At 40.2% G+C, this 24275-nt stretch overlaps 1 protein-coding gene across 31 annotated transcripts in view; it reads left to right on the plus strand.

Moving 5' to 3' along the window:
• The window catches only part of ADGRL2 (adhesion G protein-coupled receptor L2), a 339276-nt gene that overhangs the window by 261150 nt on the left and 53851 nt on the right, over positions 1-24275 (plus strand). For all 31 annotated transcript variants that reach the window (XM_083444776.1, XM_083444771.1, XM_083444784.1 and 28 more), the window contains 2 exons: positions 8215-8324; positions 21296-22096. In XM_083444776.1, the coding sequence (XP_083300902.1) occupies positions 8215-8324; positions 21296-22096 (911 nt within the window). The remainder of the gene's footprint in view (positions 1-8214; positions 8325-21295; positions 22097-24275) is intronic.

Here is a 24275-nt window from a genome sequence, read left to right on the forward strand (position 1 = left end):
GTCTTTTCATTTACTTATTAGTCTCCAGTTTGAGATTTGTACTTTTTAAATCCATAAATGGAAAGCTAAAGGTATGGGGCAGAGGAGAGATTCAGACTGGTCTCAGATTGCAATCTTAATCAGGACAAGAAAGAGGAAAAGAACAAAAGGAAAGTAATCTAGATCATTTGGGAATGGCTTGAAATTAGCCAGCTATATTGGCTGCTTTTAGTGTTTCTCTGTATGTTGGACTGTGCCATTATATGCCGTAAATATAATGCAAACACAGATCACACTGACAACAAAGGGGGATATCTGTGTTCCCTCCATTCATGGGGTAACTTTAAAAAAAAAATTAAGAAGAAAGAAATGTATTTACTCTTAAGAACCAACTTATTCTGCACACAAAGGTTTTTGTGTTGACTCTCTCCCCTCATTTGCATCATTAGTGACTGAAATACTCAGAGAGTGTAATTAATGGGCTAAGAGAGTCATTTAGGCAAACCCAGAGCCATGAGGGTGAAATATTTTTCTCTATGGAAAGATCTTTAAGGAATAAATAATTGCACGCACCAGAGGTTTGCGATGGCCAATCTAAATGCGAGCGTGCAATTAGGAAGAGCGTGGCTCAAGAAGCAAAATGCTTGCCGCTATCCGCATATCATGTGACTAATTAAATATTTAAAAGTCCATCCCTACCCTTCTTCATCTCTCGTTCCCCAAAAGAAAAATATTATGCCACAGATAGACTGGTAACTTTTGCAGATAATTAACAAGTTTTGGAAGGAGGGTGCAGATTCCGATAGCCTCCAAGGTTCTTACAAGGTCATGTCTTATTATGCTGCATCTTCTATATGTCCTGGTAACAACTTTCTTGCTAATTTAAATCTTAACTAGGACATCCCATAGCGATTTCCCATTTCCCTTGTCAAAATGGAAAGTGATCGTTTCTGTATGCAAAAACTGCAGTAGGTGAACGTTTTCATAAGTAATTGGTCCTAATTGACACTGGCCCCAATATATAGAGATACATTGTAATTATTCCACGAGAAGTTTGGAAACTGTAGGCATCCTGTAAATGCTTAAATAAATAAGTATGCTCACACATTTATTCGCTGTATGTATCTGCAATAATGTTCCCCCTGCATTATGTTGAGACATGATGACCCTTTGAAATTAAGAGAGCCTCAGTGGCCTGCTTCGTAAATAAATATGTCTTATTTTGCTCCTAAAATGAAGCCACATTTATGTTGAATGTGCAATTCTGCAAACGAGAAAGTTGGGTTGGATTAATAAGACTCTGAGCGAGTCAGGCCTAATTTGCATTAAACTGACCCAAAGGTCTTGTAAAATTGCTCAGAATTATCAAGGCTTCTAACATATCAGAGGTTTTATTAACAAATTACTGGTCTTATATTTTTTTAAAAAAAATATGCTTATTTTGCTAATTAAAGGAGCTTTCAAAGGCAGTTTTAAATTGTATTTAAAATCTATGCAAATTATGTTATAGAAAGAAAATACATCCCACATATTGTTTGTGTACACCCTTGCACAAGTTGTTATTTGGGGTATCACATTAAAACTAGAAAGCGGTAAGAACATTCTGTCATGGTAAAACTTGTAACCCTTTTGTGGACATTTGAAATAAAAGAATAATTAGTGGCATACAAGGGTTTACTACCAAATCTGCTGGGTCTTTCTTTTATGCCAGTTGTGAGCGCACCTTGTGAAAGTAAAGATAAAGGACCCCCCGACTGTTAAGTCCAGTCGCAGATGACTCTGGGGTTGTGGCACTCATCTCGCTTTACAGGCTGAGGGAGCCGGCGTTTGTCCGCAGACAGTTTTTCTGGGTCATGGGGCCAGCATGACTAAGCCGCTTCTGGCGCTACAGAACACCAAAACCAGAGCAGCACATGGAAACACAGTTTACCTTCCTGTTGGAGAAGTACCTATTTATCTACTTGCACTGGTGTGTTTTTGAATTGCTAGGTTGGCAGGAGCAGGGACCGAAAAATGGGAGCTCACCCTGTCGCGGGGATTCGAACTGCCGACCTTCTGATCGGCAAGCCCAAGAGGCTCAACGACAGATCTACCTGGGTCCACCTTATGGACGTATGGTGTACTAATTTCAGTGGGACATGCCTTTACATCAGATTTCTCCAAGTTACTGTAGTCCAGATGTTCTGGACTACATCTCCCTTTTATCACTGAGCATTGGTCAAAATGGCTGGGGCTAATGGGAGTTGTAGTCTGAAATGTATAAAGGGCACCAGTTTGAAAGGATACATAGGTCACCCACTGTCACATCATGTACTACTTTGTTTCCAGTGTTTTGTTTTGTTTTGTTTAAAATTGTTGAATCTATTTGTTCTCTGTGCTTTATATCTTTATTGTTTTGCCCATATTGATATATTAATGGATTGGTGAATTTACTAAGCTGTAACAGGCAGTTGTTGCATGTCTGGCATATCACATCACTAGATGGGAAGCTAGTTTCACGGTGCGCATGTCATTCCTTTCACAGTGGAACCTGAAGGTGGCTTTATGCACTAAGTAATATTTGGTGGATTGTGTCCATTGGGTTCCATTTGCATTCATTGGATTCATATAGATGCAGAATTAAATTAAGTTATTTACTTTCAAATTAATTTGAATCCCTTGATTGATTTTACAGAACTAACCAAATAGAAGATAGTTGTATTTTTTTATTTGTATCGCATTTAAAAATAACTGCCACAAGCATTACTTATTACATTAATTGTGACAAATGGGATCATTACTATGAAACACCTTCTTTGCCATATTAATTGTGCCACATTTAGCTTCCTAATGTTATGTTTATATAGTAATTAATAAGATTCAACAAATCATTAGTTATTAAACATTTAAGGAAAACTGCATCCGCATTTCTCCTGCAGTGTTAAAGTTGCTGGCTTATGCGCAGGCACTGCTGTCTTCGCTGCTATTCCATGTGCATCTCTCTTTTTCTGTGTGAGTGCACGACTGCTTGGTTTCTCACATATATGTGTATTATGGTTGCCACCTTGGTCGGGCAAAATACAGGACAGGTCAGGGTGGATTGGGAGGGGGGTCCCTAAAAATTACTTTATCAGGTGCAGAAATGACTTGAAAGCAATCCATTACAGTGACACACTGGGATTATAGTGGTTTATTCAATGAAAAAAACAACAACAACCCAGGCCTCCACACATGCATGCGTGCGTGCACACACACACACACGTTGTCTGAGTCTCCGTCTCCGACTCACCTGCTTCTGCCTGAACAAAAAGTCTCCCCCCTAACTCTCTGATCCACCCATTTCCCTCCACAGCCTATGTAAAACCCAAGAGGCCACTGTAGATGGTCCATGCACTGCAAACCACATCTCTCACTCTCCGCAACCGATCCTCTGCCCATGCAAAAACTCTCTCACATGTATTGCCAATTTAATGGCAGTATAATGGACAGGTTAGGCTGGATCAGTCATTAGTCTGACTATTGTAAGCAGAGTTTGCTCTTTATCTACCACTGCCATCTCCTCCCACTTCCGTGTGTGTGTATTCTGACCACTCCAGTGTTCTGTTTTCCTCTCCATATCCAGTACTACATCTAGCTCCTCTATGCGTGCCAGGCTTGTCATGCTATACCAAACCTTTCATTTTAATCTTGGAGTATTTGTTCAAGACCATAGATTTTGCATTTTTAATCTTCCCTAGAACAGTGGTGAATAATGGCCCCTGGCAGGAGATAATGAAATTTTCTTAATTTATATTTTCAAGCAGAAGCCTCAATTGAAAATGGCATCCTATGGCCCGGAGACATAGCTCTAGTGCAAGTTTCAGGGGAGCTGTAATAATAACGCAGTGCCAATGGTGACGGGGAATGATAGGACAGTGAAGAAGTAATTTAAGGAAGAAAAGGGAATGTACCAAAGCTTTATTGTAGCATATCTAATGATCTGCTGAAGATCCCCAATGGCTTTTGGAGCATGACAGGAGAAACTAATGTTATCTTGCCAAAACAGAAGCCTCTGCTTAATCAGCAGAGCAAGACTATTGATTAAAACACCTCACACAAATAGATTACACATGGAATCTCATCTCCATACTTTTCACTTGGTAAAGTGTAATAATGAGCATAAGATAATCAAAAGAAGAGCTAAAGCAATTTGTTGGGAATTGTACGAGTCAAGATTACAGCGGGAACGCAAACAAATTAGAATGAGAACAAGGACTGCTTTTAAAGCCAAGCACACGAGGACAAACTTGCACAGTTCACAGGGATAAACATGAAGTGGGCCCATGTAACAGTAGTTAGGAAAATGAAAAATTGCCTCATGCATTGGTTTGACTCCCTCACCCCCTTCTCTTTATCTGATGTGCAAAAAAGCACAGGCCTGCTTTTGCCCAATCAGTCAAATGAGGTGAGCCAAGTTCACCATCTCTCTGGAGCTGTTAATTAGCTGGCCACGTTTGATTTCAGATTCCCTCAGTGTCGCTATACATATTGGAAAGATGTAAAAAGAATTGCAAATTCTAAAACACACACACACACACACACACACCTCTCACATTTGTGGTCTTACATTATCTCTTCAATAGAATGCTATCTGACAGTGAATACTGTCATAAAAGCACAGGCATATTCCTGCATTCTCCTCACAAGTGGGAGGTGGGCAGAAAGAGAGGTTTGTATGCAGACATGCCTATCTCTCTCTTTTTTCCATATAAGTGGCAATTTACATGCCCCTTCCACTACATCCTCTACTTCCTCAAATAGCCGTATACATATATCTCAGAAGCACAGGAATTTTAAGTGCAACAATTACAGCTTTTGACAGAATCAGTTAATTAGCTTTCTAAAATGAAGGACTGTTAATTGTGGGCTGTATTACTCTGGAATAAAAGCTGGTACTTAGAATAAGGGACAGCCGGCCACCCTATCCAACACATGCACACACTGCAAGAATCTCTACATTGTCCCATTGAAGAAAAAGAAAAAAGGAACTTTACCACAGATGAACGATATGTGCTGGTTTATCATAATTTGCCCGTGGCTGTTATCTACCTGTACACTTTTGGATCATAGCCAATTATATGCTGCATTCATGCCGTCCAAAATAAAGTCCTATTAAGCTTCCACCAAGATGTTTCTTTGCCAAAATAAATCACAAATATGACCTTTAGTATATCATTTGACAAACAACAGTCCTGCTAACGCAAGTGCTTTTGGCTGCAAAATTGAATCTCTCCCCCCCTTCTTTTCCCACACGGCCCTTAAATCTGCTCTAGAGAATTGTGAGGAAACCCGGTCAATATTTAGGGAGATGTGGTGAGCAATATGATGAACACAAGTAAGGGTAAGGTAAAGGACCCCTGGATGGTTAAGTCCAGGCAAAGACGACTACGGGGTGCAGCGCTCATCTTGCTTCAGGCCAAGGGAGGAGGCATTTGTGCACAGACAGCTTTCTGGGTCATGTGGCCAGCATGACTAAACTGCTACTGGCACAACGGGACATCGTGATGGAGGCCAGAGCACATGGAAATGCCGTTTACCTTCCCACCCCAATGGTACCTATTTATCTACTCACCCCATTACATGGATTGGAACTGCTGACCTTCTGATCAGCAAGCCCAAGACCCTAGCAACCGTTCTGTTGAATCCAATTAAGTCATTTTGTGAGCTTTGGGGAAACCCATGGAGGAGATTTGGGAGAGGGCAGGGGGAGAAGGAGTAGAAGTTACAGTCACGCAATGACTTTGTTGGATACAGCCCTTTGTTTCAAATCGTAATTTAATCTGTTTGTTGATTTCAGTGTTGATTTAGTTGCCTTGAATACGATTTTACCATAAAACAGAGATTTAAATGTAGATTCAAGTTAGTTCCACATTTCCCATTATTCATTCATTTTATTATTTATCACAGGGGTTTATGTCCCACGCTTTGGTAGAAATTCCTTGGGCAGCTGGCAATTGTTTTGTGGGTTTCTTTTTACTCACGAGGCATGCAAATGTTCAAAATTAGGCACACATATCCTGTTCCCAGTTAAGATAGTATTTTATACAAATTATCACATACTAGCAACCAGTATACACAGTTAGAAAATTCATATGCAGGCTATGAAATAAGTACATTGCCTACTGAATGTGTTCAGTGTATGAGATACTGTGGCATTTTCATTCTCACGAAAGTATCATTTCAGAGCTGTAAAGCTGAAGTATACACAACTATAATGCTGTCATCGGTAATTTTCTGCAGGATGTCGTCTAAAAATACTGAGAAAAATAGAAGTGGACAGTCCACAGGCAGCTACTACTAGCAATGACGGCTATTTGTCAGCTCCAGCTAGTCGTTGGTTTTTTAAAAAAATGCAAAGTCAAATTATGCGATCTACTTGAATCACACATATCTCCACCTTTCACATCATGTATTCTGCTCTTGCATAAAAGGACAAGTTACCACGGAGGGTTACCCTTTGCCCACTGGAAGCCTTGTTGAGCCATCGTTCTGAGTGCTGAGATTTCATCACCCATTCCCTAGCCACTTTCAAGCATTTATATAGTGTCATAAAGGCTGGCAACTTGCTTTAAAAAGAAGCAGCAGCTGGCAGTTGCAGGAAGCTGAATTCTATGTCCAGTAATGCAGTTCTTTCTGCACTTGTGAGGAATCTCAAAATACACAATAGTTTCAGTTGCAATAGTTAGGGCAGAACTGACAGCCATCAGCATTATTGCAAAAAAAGGTGTTAAAAAAAAACAACACCAGAAGTTTTCTGCTCAGCCTGAGACTTGGTTCCCATGATCTTATCTGTTGTGCATGAAACCTGGGTCCTTCCCATTGCTGTTGACATTTCCTGAATGTTTCTTCCAAAGCTACCAACCAAAAATTCAAGTAGATTCGTGATTTATTTGCTGGAAGGACAACTCAAGTTGTACTATTGGGCCGTCTTTAATATTCTTCCAGCTGCGTGAACTGAAATCTCAGCTTGATCTTGCACCTGTTGGCAGGGGACAGATGTCAGGGGTTCCCTGACGCAAGACAGATCTCTTCAACTTGTGCAAGGGGTATTCAGTAGTGTGGGAAGAGCTAGTAGCACCAGGATTGATGTACGGCTGGAGTCAAAGGCTAGACTATTATTTTAAGACCTGGCTTCCTTTCCTTCACTTTACTGACAAACAGAACTCACCCAGGAGATCAGCCAAGCTTCCCTTGTTTTTAGTCACCAAACTGTTTCTGACCTTTTATTTTCCTCCTTCCTTTGCTTTCAGAGAAAAAAAGGCTGAAAGTCATTTTCTTTCAACCCCCTTTTTTTGGTTTTGACTAGTGCTGCTTGAGCCAGATCAAAATCAATCCACTTTAAAGTACCGAGCCGTAAAATACAAATCCCGTCTTAATATATTTGTTTGCAAAGTGCCAAACTGCACAAATCAGTAGCTTTCACTATGAAAAATTGATTGTCAACTTTTCTAACAGCAGGTAAATTAGGTAGTTTCTTTCTTTCTTTCTTTCTTTCTTTCTTTCTTTCTTTCTTTCTTTCTTTCTGTCTCTCTCTCTGTGTTAAATACTTTAAAATGAAGGCTGTAATTGTAGACACACTTATTTGGGAGTAAGTTTTTTTTTCACACCGTGAAAGTTACTTGTGATAGCAAATATGCATAGAATTGTGCTAGTCTGCCCAGCATGAGCAATTAACTCATTAAAATCAATGAAACTTGAAAAGTGCTTAATTTGGGCTGGATGAAGCCCTTTTGTTTTACTGTAATTTATAACAAGTTGCTTTAAGAAGCATTATTTTCTTACAAAGGTTTATGATAACTTACCTAGGAATACATTCCATTGAACTTGGTGGAGCTTATGTCTGAGTAGGTATGTTTAGGATTTTTAATGTCCCCACCATGATGGGTTATATTGTGTTAATTACATTTGTTACATTGTTTTAGGATTCTTGTAAGGCACCCTGCGAGTTGCCAGAATGGAGGGAGGGGTTATAGCAGTATCCAAGATAATTAAAATAAGCCTTTAGCCTTTACTGTCTGAAATTACTTCTGGTACCGATTACTGAAAGTTCTGCAAAATTATTATGAGTTTGAACTAAAAATACATCTAGCCCACAACCTCTTTGTGGTCTAATTTAAATGCAGTACTGCCTGATTCCCTGGCTATGGTTGCCGCGAACTTTGTAAATTAATTCTGATTTTGAAATTAACACACATCCTTCTCCTTCTCCTGCCCCAGGTGCAACAACAGAACACAGTGTATAGTAGTTACCGGGTCAGATGTGTTTCCTGATCCTTGTCCTGGAACATACAAATACCTCGAAGTACAATATGAATGTGTCCCTTACAGTAAGTATACACTTTTTGTTGTTGCTGTTCTTGTTCACTTCCTCTAGCCTTCACAATTGATGCTGTGGCAGTCCAAGATGCACAAAAAGAGCATAGGTTTCGGGCCTGAGAACTATTATGCATGCAGAGCACTTTCAAACTAGGCCTTCCAATTAGCTTCAGCAAAGTGTGGAAAGGAGCCATCGTGTGATGCTGGCCAAGTGGCTGTCTGTGTTCTTAAGTGTTTGGCTTTTAAGGGTACTAGGATTTTATTCCGCCCCTCCCTCCCCCCCCACAAAAACAAACTTGAATTAGCTATTCAAAAGACTAGATAGAAATTTGTACTTTTGCCCAATACCGGTTCCTGACAAATTGGCTTGGCTTGCAGTTTTCTAAAGAAACCACTGACTCCAATTTTAATCTTCCAACAGTTTGAAACAGCTACCTGCTGTGGTAACAGTGGTTCAAAGCCATACAGTACCGTGGAAATATCCAGGAGTTATTTCCCCAGTTACTTGATACAGCAATGTTTGCTTTTATTTCATTTTTATTTTCAGTTTGAAGATCATTGTTGTTGTTGTTATTTATTATATTTGTAAGAAGTCCTTCATCCAAAGATCACAGGGCAGTTCACAACATAAATATACAAAACCAGAGCACAAAAGACATAATAAAACAGAAGCAAACCAATAAACCCACTCCCACAAAAAGTAATTAGCCAAGGGCCTGGTTTTTTTTGGGGGGGGGGCATTTTCACCTGGTGCCTAAACAAATGCAATAAGTCCTTGAGGAGAGCACTCCACAAACTGGGAACCCTTTCTCATGTTGCCCCCCTCCGGACCTCTTGTGAAGGAGGCGCACAAAAAACTTTTGCAACTAATGTATACTCCCGTAAAATTACACATTCATTCTTTTTTAAACTACAGAATCTCATTGTTTAATTCTTAAAATAATAATAATCAAGTGATCCTCTAATCAGCGGGTAAGCAGTATCTACTCCCACCCCAAAATAACCCCCATCATCCACAGTAACAACCTACCCATGATGAGTCTCCATTCATCAGCAGAGCATAACATCTTTGGCAGACCAGTCGACAAGCCTTGAAATGCCTGCCGTGGATCTAAAGAGCTGATTCATCCAGTTTCTGAAAAGCTTTTGTTTTCTCCTCCATAATGCCGTCGTTCAAAATAAAGTCAACCTTGGTCTCATATTTTCCATTAGAGGAAGTCTGTTGCTTCTAACAGTAAACTTCAGCAATGCATTGATTGTGCCTCCATTTGTTAAAATGTGATGTTAGTCTTTTGTAATATCTTCAAACTTAAAATATTAAAAATAATTGCAGCATTCTTTTTGGTGTAGGGAACATACACACAGCAAGAAATGAACGTTATAGGATTAGTAGCATTTGCGCACTAAAAAAATTTGACGGAATCAGCTGTGTCAGAAATAGGCAGCACCATCTCCCCCCCCCCCATTACTGCACTTAACACTGTATGTGTACGTATACAGCAGTTTGCATCTGGCTAGTACTCAATACTGAGTCACAGTATTGATCTTTCTGCGCATCAGTTAAAGGCCGAACACAGATCATCTTTTCTTTCCATTCTTGCTATGTATTCCTGTGCCATTGTGAAGCAGATGCTTGTTGTGGCTTTCTTTTTTTGTGCCGTGGGTAGGAATTGGAATCCTACTGTGTCTGCTGAGCTTTAGTGCCCTGTTCTCATGTGTCTATCGTTGGTGGCTCATTGAAACCATCCTTCTTGTGGCACTTTGAGGAGGAGTGTATTGTCCCTACCTAACAAAAACAGCTTTGTTTCATAAAGTCACCTTTACATTAAGATCACTATTTCTATTCCTAAATTCCCAGAAAGAAGCAGTGAATCCAATTCCAAGCTATTGAAAAGCCACAATGTTTCTGTTTCGTTGGGTCGTGTAGGTCAAGACAGTAGTTAAAAAAAAATAAATGCAAATGTTATTTTCAGATTTCAGATCGTTTTTTTCATGCTGTTTTAGGGAGACAAGTGTGGATATGCCCTGCTGGTTTGGGTTTTCCTATCTACAGAGAAAAAAAATGTTTCTTTTGCAGTTAACAGAAGGATGCTCTGCACAGCACTGCCTAGGCAGAACTCTTTTAACATGTAGTAATTTTACTCCTTTAAAAATAGCTGTATTTCAATATGTATATTGCTTACTGCTCATTTCATTACAAAGCTATTTTCAGTTGCTCTGTGCAGAAGTGAAATGAATCAAGAGTCTTTTCTGATTCATGAATCAAATTCAGAGCTTAATTTGAAGAAGCATATTTTGAATTTGATTTAATATGAATATTTGTTGATAATTGCATTTTCTTGTTCTGGCTTACTATTTACAAGTCCCTTAGAAAAAGAAAAGGTAACATGATAATGCTTACTTTGTAATGTATAATGCTTTATTTAAAGAAGCAAATAATTTTTTGCCATAGTCCTGCACCCCAAAAATAACAAGACAAACCCGTGAGTCAAGATTTATCTATCAGGCATGTTACAGACTTCCTCCAATGCAAGCTTTGGGCCAAACTACATGTGATTTTTTTGTATCTTTAGTCTCTGTATGGCTATTTTTTTCCTGGCTGACATGGGATGTCTGAGCCAGATCAGGGCTGTGGCATCGGGGCGGGAGGAGGAAGGTCTTCATCCCACTATGGTCTTGCTCCAAATCAGGGGTGGGATGTATACTATCTGTTTCATTCCCTAATGGGGACAAAAGTTAAAAATCCCCGTCCCAGCACAGCCAACCCACCTCTGGGACCCCTGTGCCAGCTAGCTAGCTGTTTATTTCTTTATTTAAAAAAACCAGCCACACATGAGCTCCAACATGAATAATGTCATGTTTAGTTTGACCCTCTGTCTTTAAGAAGACTTATACCAAATCCCTCTCCTTGCAGTACTGTGTAACTGGACAGCTTGACAAAACCTGCACCCATCTTCTCTTACAAACGCATACACATAAACACACACAAACACATGCATGCACATAAATTATTTCTGTGGATGTCTGTTCAAAATTCTTCACAGACACATCTACACAGAGGAAGAAATAGTGAATATTGGAACATGCACTGAGTATTTAGCTTGTAGATTCCAAATTAATGATCAGCATACTTCAAATCTAAGTTCATGACTGTCTAGGTTGAGAACAGCTACATGTGAGTGTTCGGTCTTTTCATGTGAAAGCAGACAAGCAAAAAGAAGTGAGTATACTGTTAAACCGTTCCAGCTCTGACATGTCATCTCTGCGCAGTTTAGAGCCCTCAAAAGGTTACAAAAAACATGGTTTATTAGGGGTTTCACAATATTACAATAGGGCAGCACAGTCCCTTAGCTTCCCTCCCCCCTTTGAATTAATGCTGTCTCTTTTTAGCTACAGTATTTTCACCTCTGATATTCAGTTGTTTAGCACTGTACACAGTGCTCAGGTTTGCATGCTCAGATAAGGGTTAGGGTAAATGAGTGTCAATGCTTTGCTAGTAGTCTTAGATTAACACCCATTAAGTTGAGGATGTTTCCATCCCTGTGTTCTGCCTCTCACTGCTTCTAGTCAGGTTAACATGGTGAAGATTTCGAAATGTGTTTTCCAAATCTATTGGAAACTTAGCTTTTCATGCAGTGCATGAAAACTTGAGCAGAGTTTTCTCATGGGTGGTTAGTTGCAGGAGGTCTTGCATCCAGTTTTCCACATATGATGTCCTTTCCAACACTGAAGGATTATTCACTTTGCTGCCAAAGTAGAACCATCATTCCTGTCCTTTTGGTAACCCCCACCTGGCCGGTGTGGAGCCAATTGTTGTGTTGGCATCTCCTATCAACAGGGATTTGTCCAGAACTCTGTACTTCCTTTCAGAAGCGTTGGATTACTGGGCAGCTATTTATACCTCCAGCAGTAATCTGTGGATGTGATGCCCCTGTGCTTAAGGCATGTTGGTGCCCATTAGGCCCAGAAGATTTTCTGTTGAATGAACCTCAGTCTAATGTTGTGGGTTAGCTGGTTGGATACCAAGTAAGGCTTTCCTCCATAGTGTAGATGTTAGACATGCTTCTACTTCTTTGTCCTGCTTTTGCCTCAGCCTTACAGAGTTCCGATCCGGGTTCAGTATGTTACATGCTAATGTGCCTAGGCACTTGCTGAGCCTCCTTGAGAAGGAAAAGCTACATGCTTCTTGCAGGAGATTCAGGGTTTCTGCTGCACTCAGAACATCTGTGCAATCCCCACTCAGTGTTGTGAAGGGCTCTAAACTGTTCAGAGATGACACACCAGAAGGGGCTTTGCGCTGGGCCTCCACTCTCCTAATGGGCTTGTTTAAATGCAAGGAGATTGAACACCAGAATGGGGCTAATAATAGTGATGCCAATATTATCTACACATTTGTCATGTAAATTTCCTCTTATTTCTGGTGTCACTCAAAATGTTCAGATGAGCTTTATTTACTTACTTCAATCTCCCCGCTTTTCTGTAACTACCTGCTTTTAAATATCTCTCTCTTTTCTTTTGAAGTTTTGTTTTAAAAACCTGCTTTCTTCTCTCTGTACAAAACCCAGATCCTTCTCTGTGGTCTTCTTCTTTTAAGGTTGACATTCCCTTTGTAATGAGACTGAGGTTTCTGTATCTACATGAAGTGGTTTGCAACAGTCCTTACTGAGCTGCAACAAGTGTCTGAATTACTGGAATATCTGAAGCCCTAGTGTCACGTTTGCTACAACCCTGTCAGCGCTGCTTCTGAAATTGTCATTGTGTGCCCTGTGTACTTGCATCAAAGCACTGAATTGCACTGCTCTGTTCCCCTGTGCTTGAGTTAATGCACTTACATCCATCATGTGTTTCAGGTTCAAGGCCAAGGAGAGGAGAGACCATCCTTGTCTAGCAATACACATCTTCTGCACTCCTTTTCTGCTAATAGAGCTCTGATACACTGCACTGTCAATTACTTTTATTTTGAGCATGATTAGTGAGCATGAAGGGACTGACTGCACAGTTTCTAGTCTGCAGCCCTCGGTTTTTGTTTTGTTTTTGTTTTTTGGCTAACCCACACTTGACCTTTGGTGGGTGAACATTTTTTTTTCCTTTAGACTCTTCCGCCCATACAGCATTTCATTTTTCCTGTCACTTCCATCTAAGGGACCCATGAGTGATGAGTAGATCTGGGTTTCTCCTTGTTTGTTTCCCTACAGTGCCATCTTAAGCCATGGTATGCAAAACATTTGTGTTAAGAAGGATGCATGTGAACCAGCATCCCAAGAACCAAAGTTGCTTAAGGAACCTAAATTGTGAGGAAAGGTTCCTTGGTTGCATACTTTGAAGCACTGCCACCCCCCCCCCAAAAGAGCATGGAGATCTCAGGGAGCCATAGCATTCATTTAGTTCATTTACTTGTGATTTATGTCCTGCCATATAGCCTAGAATGCACAGTGATTGTCTATAAAAGCAAGAGAATAATGATTTTTCTCCTTATAAATCCTTGGAGCTCAGTACAGATTATGAATAGTCTCTTGTGATGGGGAAATTAGAGGGGGAAAGTTAAGGAAATGGGAGGAAAATTCCAAGATTGGAAGAAAAGTGAACTAGGCAGAGTGCCAAAGCTTGCTCCTTGTAGTAAATTCATGCTCTCCATGTTACATTTAGTGTACAACATATAAACAGTATAAACAAACATCAGTATAAAAACCTCAACTATAATAACAGTGTCAGTGAATACAGGGTATAGGGTCCAGAGTTAATGGTCGGGAAAAGCAAAAACAGTATGTATTCAAGGGGCATGTGAAGTATATAGCACAGGGAAGGGCTTTCAGAAGAGAAGGTGCAATGACAGAAGATGCCTGTTTATGGGCCACTGCCATAATTTTCTGTATACCTACCGGTATATGTTTTTAATAGTAACCTAGGGAAGTAGCCTCAAAACAATGTAAAGGATATATATAGGAGTGCCTGTCACACTTACAATAGCATTGCCTGTGGAAAGCATCTAAGTGTGAAGCGGGCACATGCATTCCCAGATAGTCAACATACCATATTTTTTGCTCTATAAGACTCACTTTTTACCTCCTGAAAAGTAAGGGGAAATGGGAGTGCGTCTTATGGAGCGAATGCAGGCTGCGCAGCTATCCCAGAAGCCAGAACAGCAAGAGGGATTTCTGCTTTCACTGTGCAGCGATCCCTCTTGCTGTTCTGGTTTCTGAGATTCAGAATATTTTTTTTCTTGTTTTCCTCCTCCAAAGACTAGGTGCGTCTTGTGGTCTGGTGTGTCTTATAGAGCAAAAAATATGGTACCTGCCGTAAGAAGCCACTTAGAGAAATTGCCTTTTGCCATCACACTTTACAACAAGAGTGGGGAAACAGGAGATGAGGTTGGGTTCCCACCTGCCATCATCTTTGATTGTCTCCTAATGGGGACTGGTGGAGGCTGTCAGACCCAGATTTACCATTTAGCATTTCTCCAGAGGCAGCGGCAGTATAAATGTGGAAAACGTATCAGTCACTACAGAGTGTGATCAATCCCAAGACATGTTCGGCAGACCAGCTTCAGGGCAATCTTCCAGCTTTACCAGGCTGCAGTTCTCTACCATATTGCTTGGGAGTAGGCCCAGTAGGATTTAGATCTGAGTTGAAATGCATTGGATCACACTCTTGGTCTTTTGGACCTAGTAGCACCAATGCACAACTGCAGTCACCCTTCTTCTTGCTTTTCCTTTACCACTTCTGGCCTTTTCGGTTCTCTGTTGCCGTCACTTAACAGGACAGAACATGGCATCTGTCTCGGAGAGTTCACCCACCTGATAAAAACTGTGGTGACTTTTCAAGTACTTCCATTGTCACAGTGCACAATTCCTGTCATCACTTAAAAATTCAAAACTGCAATTTGGATTATGGAGTAACACCATGCCCTAACAGAGACTTGTTCAGGCAAATGTTGACTATGGTAGCTGGCCATTCCAGTGTTCACACATATTGCCATTATTTTTTGGATGTGGCATTCCTTCCTAAAATGATTGAAACAAATATCAACAAAACTTGTTCTGCAATCTCATTGCAACTCCATCTATTCACTGGAACCTGGAATGGTGCTGTAATTGGATTCTTTGGTAAATGATTAGAGCTATGTATCATACAGGATACGAAACCCTCGCATTATTTGTTGTCTTCTTGCTTCTTTATGGACTGCATTTAGATATGTATTACTGTTGCGAGGATTCTTCTCAATTGATTAAGTGTCTTGGGTTCTAATAGCTCTCTATTTGTTTCATTTTTCCAAAAATCCCGTCTACTGCCACTGGTTCCTGCTCCCCCCAAAAAACCTTTTCAACAAGAAAGCTGCTGTAGATGAATTGCTACTAAAATGAGAATTCTAAATCAAGCTAAAAATGCATTGCTTTTTCCTTGAATAAGAGTGTTATTGATTAAATTACAGAGGAATTGAGAGAACCCCACTTGACATTTCTCTCAATTATACTGCACAATATATGTTGATACTTCAAATAACCCAAGTCAGTCCTTTTAGGATTAATAAGCACATCAGAAGCACCACTTCCTACATCTGTGCATGATATTTTATTTTAAGCCTTGCTTGGACCCAGGAATTCAGTGAGAAATATTCAAGTGTTCCATTCATTAGCTGCACTGATTGAACTTGCAGTTTTTGTTTACTTTAGCAAACCCATCTGTCTCTGAAAATGCACAGTTGTACAACTGTGCACTCACAGCCGACATATCACTAATAATTATGTTATCCTTTTCTTTATGCCACTGTTTTACTACTATTCATCCTAAGCAGGTGCAATCTTCCTCTTACTGGTGGATTATGATGGAACACAATGCAACATGATTGTTTCATGTACCAGTCATGTCTTTGGCAGGAAAATGTTTCGTGGATAATGCCATTGTTAAAAAGTATATTTATTATAAAATATTGCGTACATTAGCTTGCAATTGAGACATGCTACATAAAGAATGGCATGGCCAGGATTTTCTCCAAGGTGTATGCTTTTCCTCCTTAGAAAAATTAATAATGCACTTTTTATAGCTAGCCGTTATTAGACAAAAGTTAGCTTATACATTCTCATCCCAATGCTGAGTCCTTCATTTACTCTGATAAATGTGCAAGCTTTCCAATTCATTTCAATGGAGAAAGCTGCTACGTGCATGCAATCCTATGTGCACAGAAATCAGCTCCGTTTGTTGCACTGCCTTGACCAGAACAGATTGCTGTACTGGGATATCTAACTACAAGTATTTAATATACTCCTGCCTTGGAATTGAGTAAGTTGCATTAGCTAACCAACCCCCCACTCCACGCTTTTCTTTTATTGGGATGACGGGGCAAAGATTTGATAGAGATTATGACTATTTGGTAAGATTCGCTTTGTAAACTAGGCTTCTGATTTGAGATTATTGTATGCTTCGGGTGCTCACTTTTCTTCTTTTAATTGCTTACTGTGCTTTGCTTCTTCCTTCTAGAGTTTTGTGCTTATTTCTCTTAAGCAGATGTTTCACGTCAAGATTGAAAAGTCATTGCATTTCTCAAGATTAATATCCAGCAGTACAAAAACACCCCCCCCCCAAAAAAAAGATAACACAAACGAGCCACCTCCCCTTATATGAAAGAAGGGCAGGGTGCAATCAAATGGCGAGAATAGGAAATATAATATCCATATAACAATTTTTTACTATATTATGAAGCCTCAGGAGACGTTCCGTAGTTAAGACAACCTGGTTTTTCAGCACATCTCTGTTCTAAAGCCTGAAACCTCCGTTTTACACAGGTTCAAGTTGTTTTGTGTGACTTCTGAACAAAGTATCTATTTTTAAAGTTTATCAACTGATTAAATTTCAGACAGATTTTTTAAAAGTAAATAAATAAGATGTGCTCCCTCACTTTATTTAGTTATTTAGCTAGCCATGGTGAATTGTGGTGGCTGTTCTCCCTCCTCTCTCCACTCCCCTTCAAAGAGATTCTTTCTTTTTCTTCTTGCTTTCCCATTGCTTTTGGTGCTTTAGCGAATGTCAAACATTTCAAGAATATTTGCAGGGGTCCCCCTTTTGCTGGTTTGATGAAAATTCATTTGGTATTTCTAAAGCTTTGAGATCTCAGAAGCTTCCATTTCGATCAGTGGAAAAGGGAACAACGAGTTATATAGTGCATGCCATATAATGCTTGCCAACCCTCATGGTCTAAAAGTGACATACACAGCAAACTAGAAGCCATGCTGTTTCAGGATAGAGAGGTGGATGGGGGTGGGATGGAGAGAGAGACGGGGCAACGGATGGACGGACAAGAAAGCTTCCCATCCAATACTGTCTCCCTTCAACCAGGATGCAACAGAAACTTAGATCTTAAGTATCCCCATTCCATTTGTGGAAGGAACTGAAGTCCATCAGGTGTTCCCAGGACATCAGAGGTGGAACAATACTTTTTTGCCCATGTGCCCTTGTTCCTGCAGCCCCCTGCATCACACCTCATTCTGCAGTGCATCAGATTTTCAATGGGCAAAGGTTCCATCCTGTGAATGGAACTCAACCCATGGGACTCTCCCGTTAGCAGAAGCTTAGTTGGCAGCTATAAAACTGCTTATTTGCTGCTCCTCCAATCAGCTCTCCTGTTCTACCAGGGAGATGGGAGAAAGCCTTCCCTTGAAAGGAAGGGGAAAGCAATGTATTCTCTCCTGTGGTGTGAGCTGGCTGCATAACTCTGAGCACAGAAGGATATATTTCCACCCTCTGCCAGGTTGAGTCTTCTTATCCTACATGAAGAGGGGAACCTCTTCTCTGAAGGTGTGGAACCAGCTATTTGACTCAGGAAAGAGAGGAGGAAAAAAGCACTTTCTCATTTAGCTAGGGAAATCGCATACCGTAACCTCCCTGAAGGTTGCTTCCTTTAATTTGGCAACAGCCATTTCAAAAAGAGACAGCCTGCAGATTCTGGAAAAGTGATATTGCCTCCCGCATGGTGAGGCAGAGGAGGATCAGCCTGCTCGTGGAAGTTTATGTGAGCAGGGGAGAAATCAGTAGAGCCGTAGAAATAAGTAATAGAAGGTGTCATAGCTCAGTGGTGGAGCAGATCTGAGTGAAAGAGTGAATCTGTGTCTGTGAGGGAAGGTGATTTTGAACCTCACTTCCAACTTCAGTGTTCCTTACCTGCAAAACGAAAATGTCTTGCAGGATGTCTTCTAAACGCTTGTCTGCTCTGCATGCACTCTGTTCTTCTTTGTGCTTGAGACACAGTTCGATGTTGACCTGCTGAGGTCTGATATACTGTGTGAATGGGCTTGCATGTGGCAAGGGACCTGCTGCTGCTGCACTTCTTACAACCAAGCAGGAAAGCACAGGAAAGGAGTCCTAAACTGAGCCTCTGTACAGATGTCCATTGTGCAAAATTTCACACATACACACAAAAATCATCTAATTTAGTTGCTTTCTTTGCTTTCCTTTTTAAAAGGAACCTCTAAAAACAAGAAATGGTTGGTTTAGCAGAAGAGTAAAAGCTGACAAATAACTCTTGGTCTGCAAAAGCATGGAAAACGTAAGAGTTTCGCTTTAATTTCTGCACCATGTAAGCAAAATGAGAGGTATGGTACAGCCTACGATATCGGACTGTATTGAATTCACACCCCTGTTCAAAGGCTTTGGGTCCAATGGGATGTGTCCACTAGAGGAGGAGGAGTGTAGCGATTTTTGACAATTTCTCTCTCTAGCAGCAGCCCTGAAAATATGCTTGGGATGATCCCCTAGAACAGGGGGCTGCAGGGGCAAAATCAATAAAACACACCCCTCCTTGGTTAGCAAATAGCATAAGACAAGGAGGACTGATTTGATTCCTCCCAGTTGGGATTGCTTACAGGTTCTGCAGCAAGGCTGAAAGGTGAAGGGTGTGTACAGAGACATAAGACTAGGGGCAGACTTGTAAGGATTTGGGCATTAAACTATAGATAGCTCAGTTGGTAGAGCATGAGACCCTTAATCTCAGGGTCATCAATTCAAGCCCCACATTGGACAAAACTATTCCAACTCTACGATTCCATGATTCTATGATAATATTCAAACTGCTGGTTTTACATTTGGTTCAATATGAGCAGAACTCGAAACCTTTCAAGAGCAAATATTTTATGAGCACTACCTCCCACATCTGTGTTGCCGCCAACTTGCAGAGGAAGAGAGAGAATTAAGCCTGAATGTTAAGTTGAACTGTGTGTGCAATTTGTAAGCAATCTATGAGATTGTACATCTTTACTACTTACATGGTGAGAAAGTTAACGTATCAACCTTAACTTGTGATTTCTATGATTTTTAGAGCACGGGTGACTTGTTGAAGCCTTCACTCTTCTTAAACCAAAGGGTTCTTTTTATTTAAAAAATGTATATATAGTGACATACATAATACATCTATATGTGCATATCATATTAATAGAAGGTTTTTTTTTTTAAAAAAGATAAAGTTGACAGGATTTTGCTTGGGGCTTTGAAAAGGGAAGGATAGGTATATCATGCATTAGTCAAGTCTTTCATTATTTATTCAGGTTGACTAAGTGAAACTACATACGAGCATTTTCAGTACTGCCTCTTTAACCTACTAAAATGATTGATCCATGTTCACTTATGTAACTTTAGAATCTTTCTCCTGCTAGGTTTTCCTGTTGTCTGTTTCTCTCTATCCAATGTAGTGCACTTCTTATTCTCCCTGTGTTTAACATCTTGTGAACTAATTTAATCTCCGCCTAATAGTCAATTTGTGTTAATCTTCTTCTTTTTTCCCTTGCACTTTTTTTTTTCATTTTTCTTCCGATGCTTGAAATAGAAGTGGAGCAAAAAGGTAAATAACGTATATAGTCCCAAACCCCCACCCCCCAGCTCCTTGTTATGTGCCTTATGGATGTTAACTTCCTCCACCCCTTCCCTTCCCCACAACACTCTGGTAACTATGGTGGTCAGCAGGATCTCATAAGCGCCCCTCATAAAGAAGTCGACTTTGCAGTAAACTGGCTGGGCTGCTGAACTGACTCGGCTACTTAAAGCAGGTGGCGGGATTTAGTGTCTGGTGTACCTGCTCCGGGACAGACGCTCCCTTTTGCTTTCTTCCTCCCTTTCTTTCTCTTTCCCTGTCTTTCTCTCACCCTTGACTAAATCTTGTTAATGAACCCTCATCTTGCTTGGCTTCCAGAACCCACTCCATAGCATGCCATAATTACAGGGGTCCCTGGTCTGTTTCATCCATCGCTTTGGTTGTCCTTTATTTTTTTGTTGCTCCTAATGAAGATCTGTGTATATATTTTACACACACACGGGTTACACACACACAAGGAAACCCCAAAACTAAAAGCGCATATATATATCTATATAGATACATTCAAACTTCAATTCCCGAACGCCTCCGTTCTGGAATGTTTCGGCTCCTGAACATCCGACACAGATTCCAGTCTGCAAAAAGCCTAGCTGTCAGCCAATCAGAGGCCTTTGAATTCAAATGTTTCGGAAGCCGAATGTCCTTCCAAAACGGATTGTGTTCAACTTCCAAGGTTCCACCGTATATATAGATATAATATCAAGGCACTGTTGTTTTCAACCTCACAGTTTATTAAAGTTTCTACAAGTTTTATGAGTTTAAACCCATTGAAGTGTTGTACACCAGTTGAAAGGTCTGGAGAATATATCCTGTCTTCATCATAAATGCAAGCGTAGTTATCTGCTTCCAGATGCATAGATGCACCATAGATGCGACCTTGGGTGATATTAGCGAAAACACTTCACATACTGGTTACTATGGTAACTTTAAGAAGCATGGATGACAAAGGGTAATACATGCATTAATTACATATGAGCTACAAAGTATTGTTGCCAGTTAATTGGATCTTTTCTTCTTTATTGTCACTTGTGATTTTTTTTTACCTTGACTTTAATTGGTAGCATGCACATTTTATTTTATTGTTTTAAAAAAATAAATCTTGTCTTGCTTCTTCTCTGTGACTGCTAGTTTTTGTTTGCCCCGGGACATTGAAAGCCGTTGTGGATTCCCCAAATTTATATGAAGCGGAACAAAAGGCAGGTGCCTGGTGCAAGGACCCTCTTCAAGCTGCGGATAAAATATACTTCATGCCGTGGACTCCATACCGTACTGATACTTTGATAGAATATGCTTCTTTAGAGGACTTCCAAAATGGACGCCAGCAGACGACATACAAGCTTCCAAACCGAGTGGATGGTACTGGATTTGTGGTATACGATGGTGCTGTCTTTTTTAACAAGGAAAGAACTAGGAACATTGTAAAGTTCGATTTGAGGACTAGAATTAAGAGTGGAGAGGCAATTATAAATTATGCCAACTACCACGACACTTCCCCTTACAGGTGGGGAGGGAAGACTGACATTGATTTGGCAGTTGATGAAAATGGCTTGTGGGTCATTTACGCCACGGAACAAAACAATGGGATGATAGTTATTAGCCAACTGAATCCTTATACCTTGCGTTTCGAGGCAACGTGGGAAACTACATATGACAAACGGGCAGCATCTAACGCCTTTATGATATGCGGGGTTCTCTACGTTGTGCGGTCCGTATACCAAGACAATGAAAGTGAAACTGGCAAGAACTCAATTGATTACATTTACAACACTCGGTTGTTCAGAGGAGAATATGTAGACATCCCTTTCCCCAACATGTACCATTACATTGCTGCTGTGGATTACAATCCAAGAGACAATCAACTGTATGTCTGGAACAACAACTTCATCCTACGATATTCTCTAGAGTTTGGTCCCCCTGACCCCGCTCAAGGTAAGCATTCTTTAATATCGCTATTTCTTTAAATACTAGGTTATTTTAATAGAGTGCTTGCTAATGAAACTAGCTTTCAGTGTATTTTGGCAATTAAAGTACCTGTTTTGTAATGAAACGAAACACAAAAATGGATTTAAAATTGTACCTGGGCCATCTTGTTCCATAGCAACACACCCAATGGTAAGTTTCAGCTCCACATGACTAGGTTCAAGACAATCTATCCATTTGGAATAAGAAGCATGTTAGCATTGGTGTTTTTATCTGATTTTAGTCCTGAGTACAATATTTTTAAAAACTTAAAAACTATTTTCTGCCTGTGGCTGGGAAAGATGTGGTTTGAAGAACCTGATGCAGTTAGGTGCAGTAGTTCTCAGCGTGGATGCTGCAAAGGTTTGCATTTTCCAAGTCTGCAGTTTGAGCCTGAAAAGAGGATTAGCCTCTATCTTTGTAACATGCTATAGCATCCCATAATTTCCCATTGGTGGAGCAAATGCAAGTCAGTGTATTCAATTTGAGAATAGCTATGGCTACCTAAAAGACTGCGTCGTTATGTAAGCTGCCAACGAGTAGTCATTTGGGAACTTGTATCACTGAGGAAATGTCTCCAGTATGCATAACCGCGGGTGCACATACAAATATTAAATGCAGAGGATGTAGCTTTTGAAGACTGTTTTGGCAGTGGAATTAGGAAAAGATCCACACACACACACACACACACACACACACACACTTGTAAGCTCACTAAAAACAATTTGCATTCCCGGAATGTTATTTTTGTTGTAGTCTCCAACAAAGCTGCTTTTAGATACCTATTTTTCCGCATGTTATTACTGGATATCTCTCTTCAGCTGTTACAAACTTTTACAGTGGTACCTCAGGTTACATACGCTTCAGGTTACATACGCTTCAGGTTACAGACTCCGCTAACCCAGAAATAGTGCTTCAGATTAAAAATTTGCTTCAGGATGAGAACAGAAATTGTGCTCCAGTGGCGTGGCAGCAACAGGAGGCCCTGTTAGCTAAAGTAGTGCTTCAGGTTAAGAACAGTTTCAGGTTAAGTACGGACCTCCGGAAGGAATTAAGTACTTAACCCGAGGTACCACTGTATTACTTTCATTGCAGGAGACTGAAGGCTGATTGCACCGTAGGAATACAGAAATACTCTATGTAGAAGTATTTTATAGGAATGTATGTACTGTATGTGATAATACTATATGGTCTCTATCTGGTGGTAATGTAGAAGCACTATGTAAATGTGCTATGTTGCCACATAACAAACGTCACAGGACCATATAATCATACGGTAGGAATGCAGACATGCTGTATAAATGCCAGAAGCTGATTCTTACTAACATTAATATGATTTAAATGCTTGTTTGAAACATTTAATTCATATTAATGTTAGTAAGAATATACCTAATGAATTCCATTGGTGTGTAGTCCTGTGACTGTTGGAAGGATGTTCCGTGGGCCATGGGATATCTCAGTTATCATCCCTCAGTTAGAGAGACAGAACTCCCAGTGCTGTAGACAGAAATCTGATGCCAGATTTCCTGCTCCCAACTAAAGGTTCTAGCACCCTGGCCCAAACATAAGATATGATAAAAAAGAGCTGGGCCAGAGACATGCCAAGAGAGAACTCAGAAACAGCTGGTACCTGAAGGATCACAAACCCTTCTGGCCCCTTGATGCACTCCCAAACTAGGAAGAAATTTAGACACACTTTCTAACGGTGTCTAAATCTCTCTCATTTCTGTCCCATTGTTTCAGTGGGAAGAGGAAAGCATTAACATTTTTTAAAAAATGAAATAAAATAAATAAAACACAGGAAATGGACAGAGGAATGCAATACCATTCCTACACTCCCTGATGACTCAAATCATGCAGTGTTTGGGATATGGTGGTTGAACCTTTGGTTTTTTGCTCCCTCCCCACATTAGGAATGCACCATTAGAAATTCTTGTTAAAAAAAAAGTTTAAGCCTATGAGAACATTCATGCATATTTTTTTTAGCAGTGGGGGAAATGGCTCCATTTTTGTCATATTTTAATAGTTAGCTTGTTGATGTGTACAGTGGTACCTCAGGTTACATACGCTTCAGGTTACATATGCTTCAGGTTACAGACTCCACTAACACAGAAATAGTGCTTCAGGTTAAGAACTTTGCTTCAGGATG

This window comes from Podarcis tiliguerta (assembly GCF_965153285.1).
Source record: "Podarcis tiliguerta genome assembly, chromosome: 6".
Classification (NCBI taxonomy): Eukaryota; Metazoa; Chordata; class Lepidosauria; order Squamata; family Lacertidae; genus Podarcis; species Podarcis tiliguerta.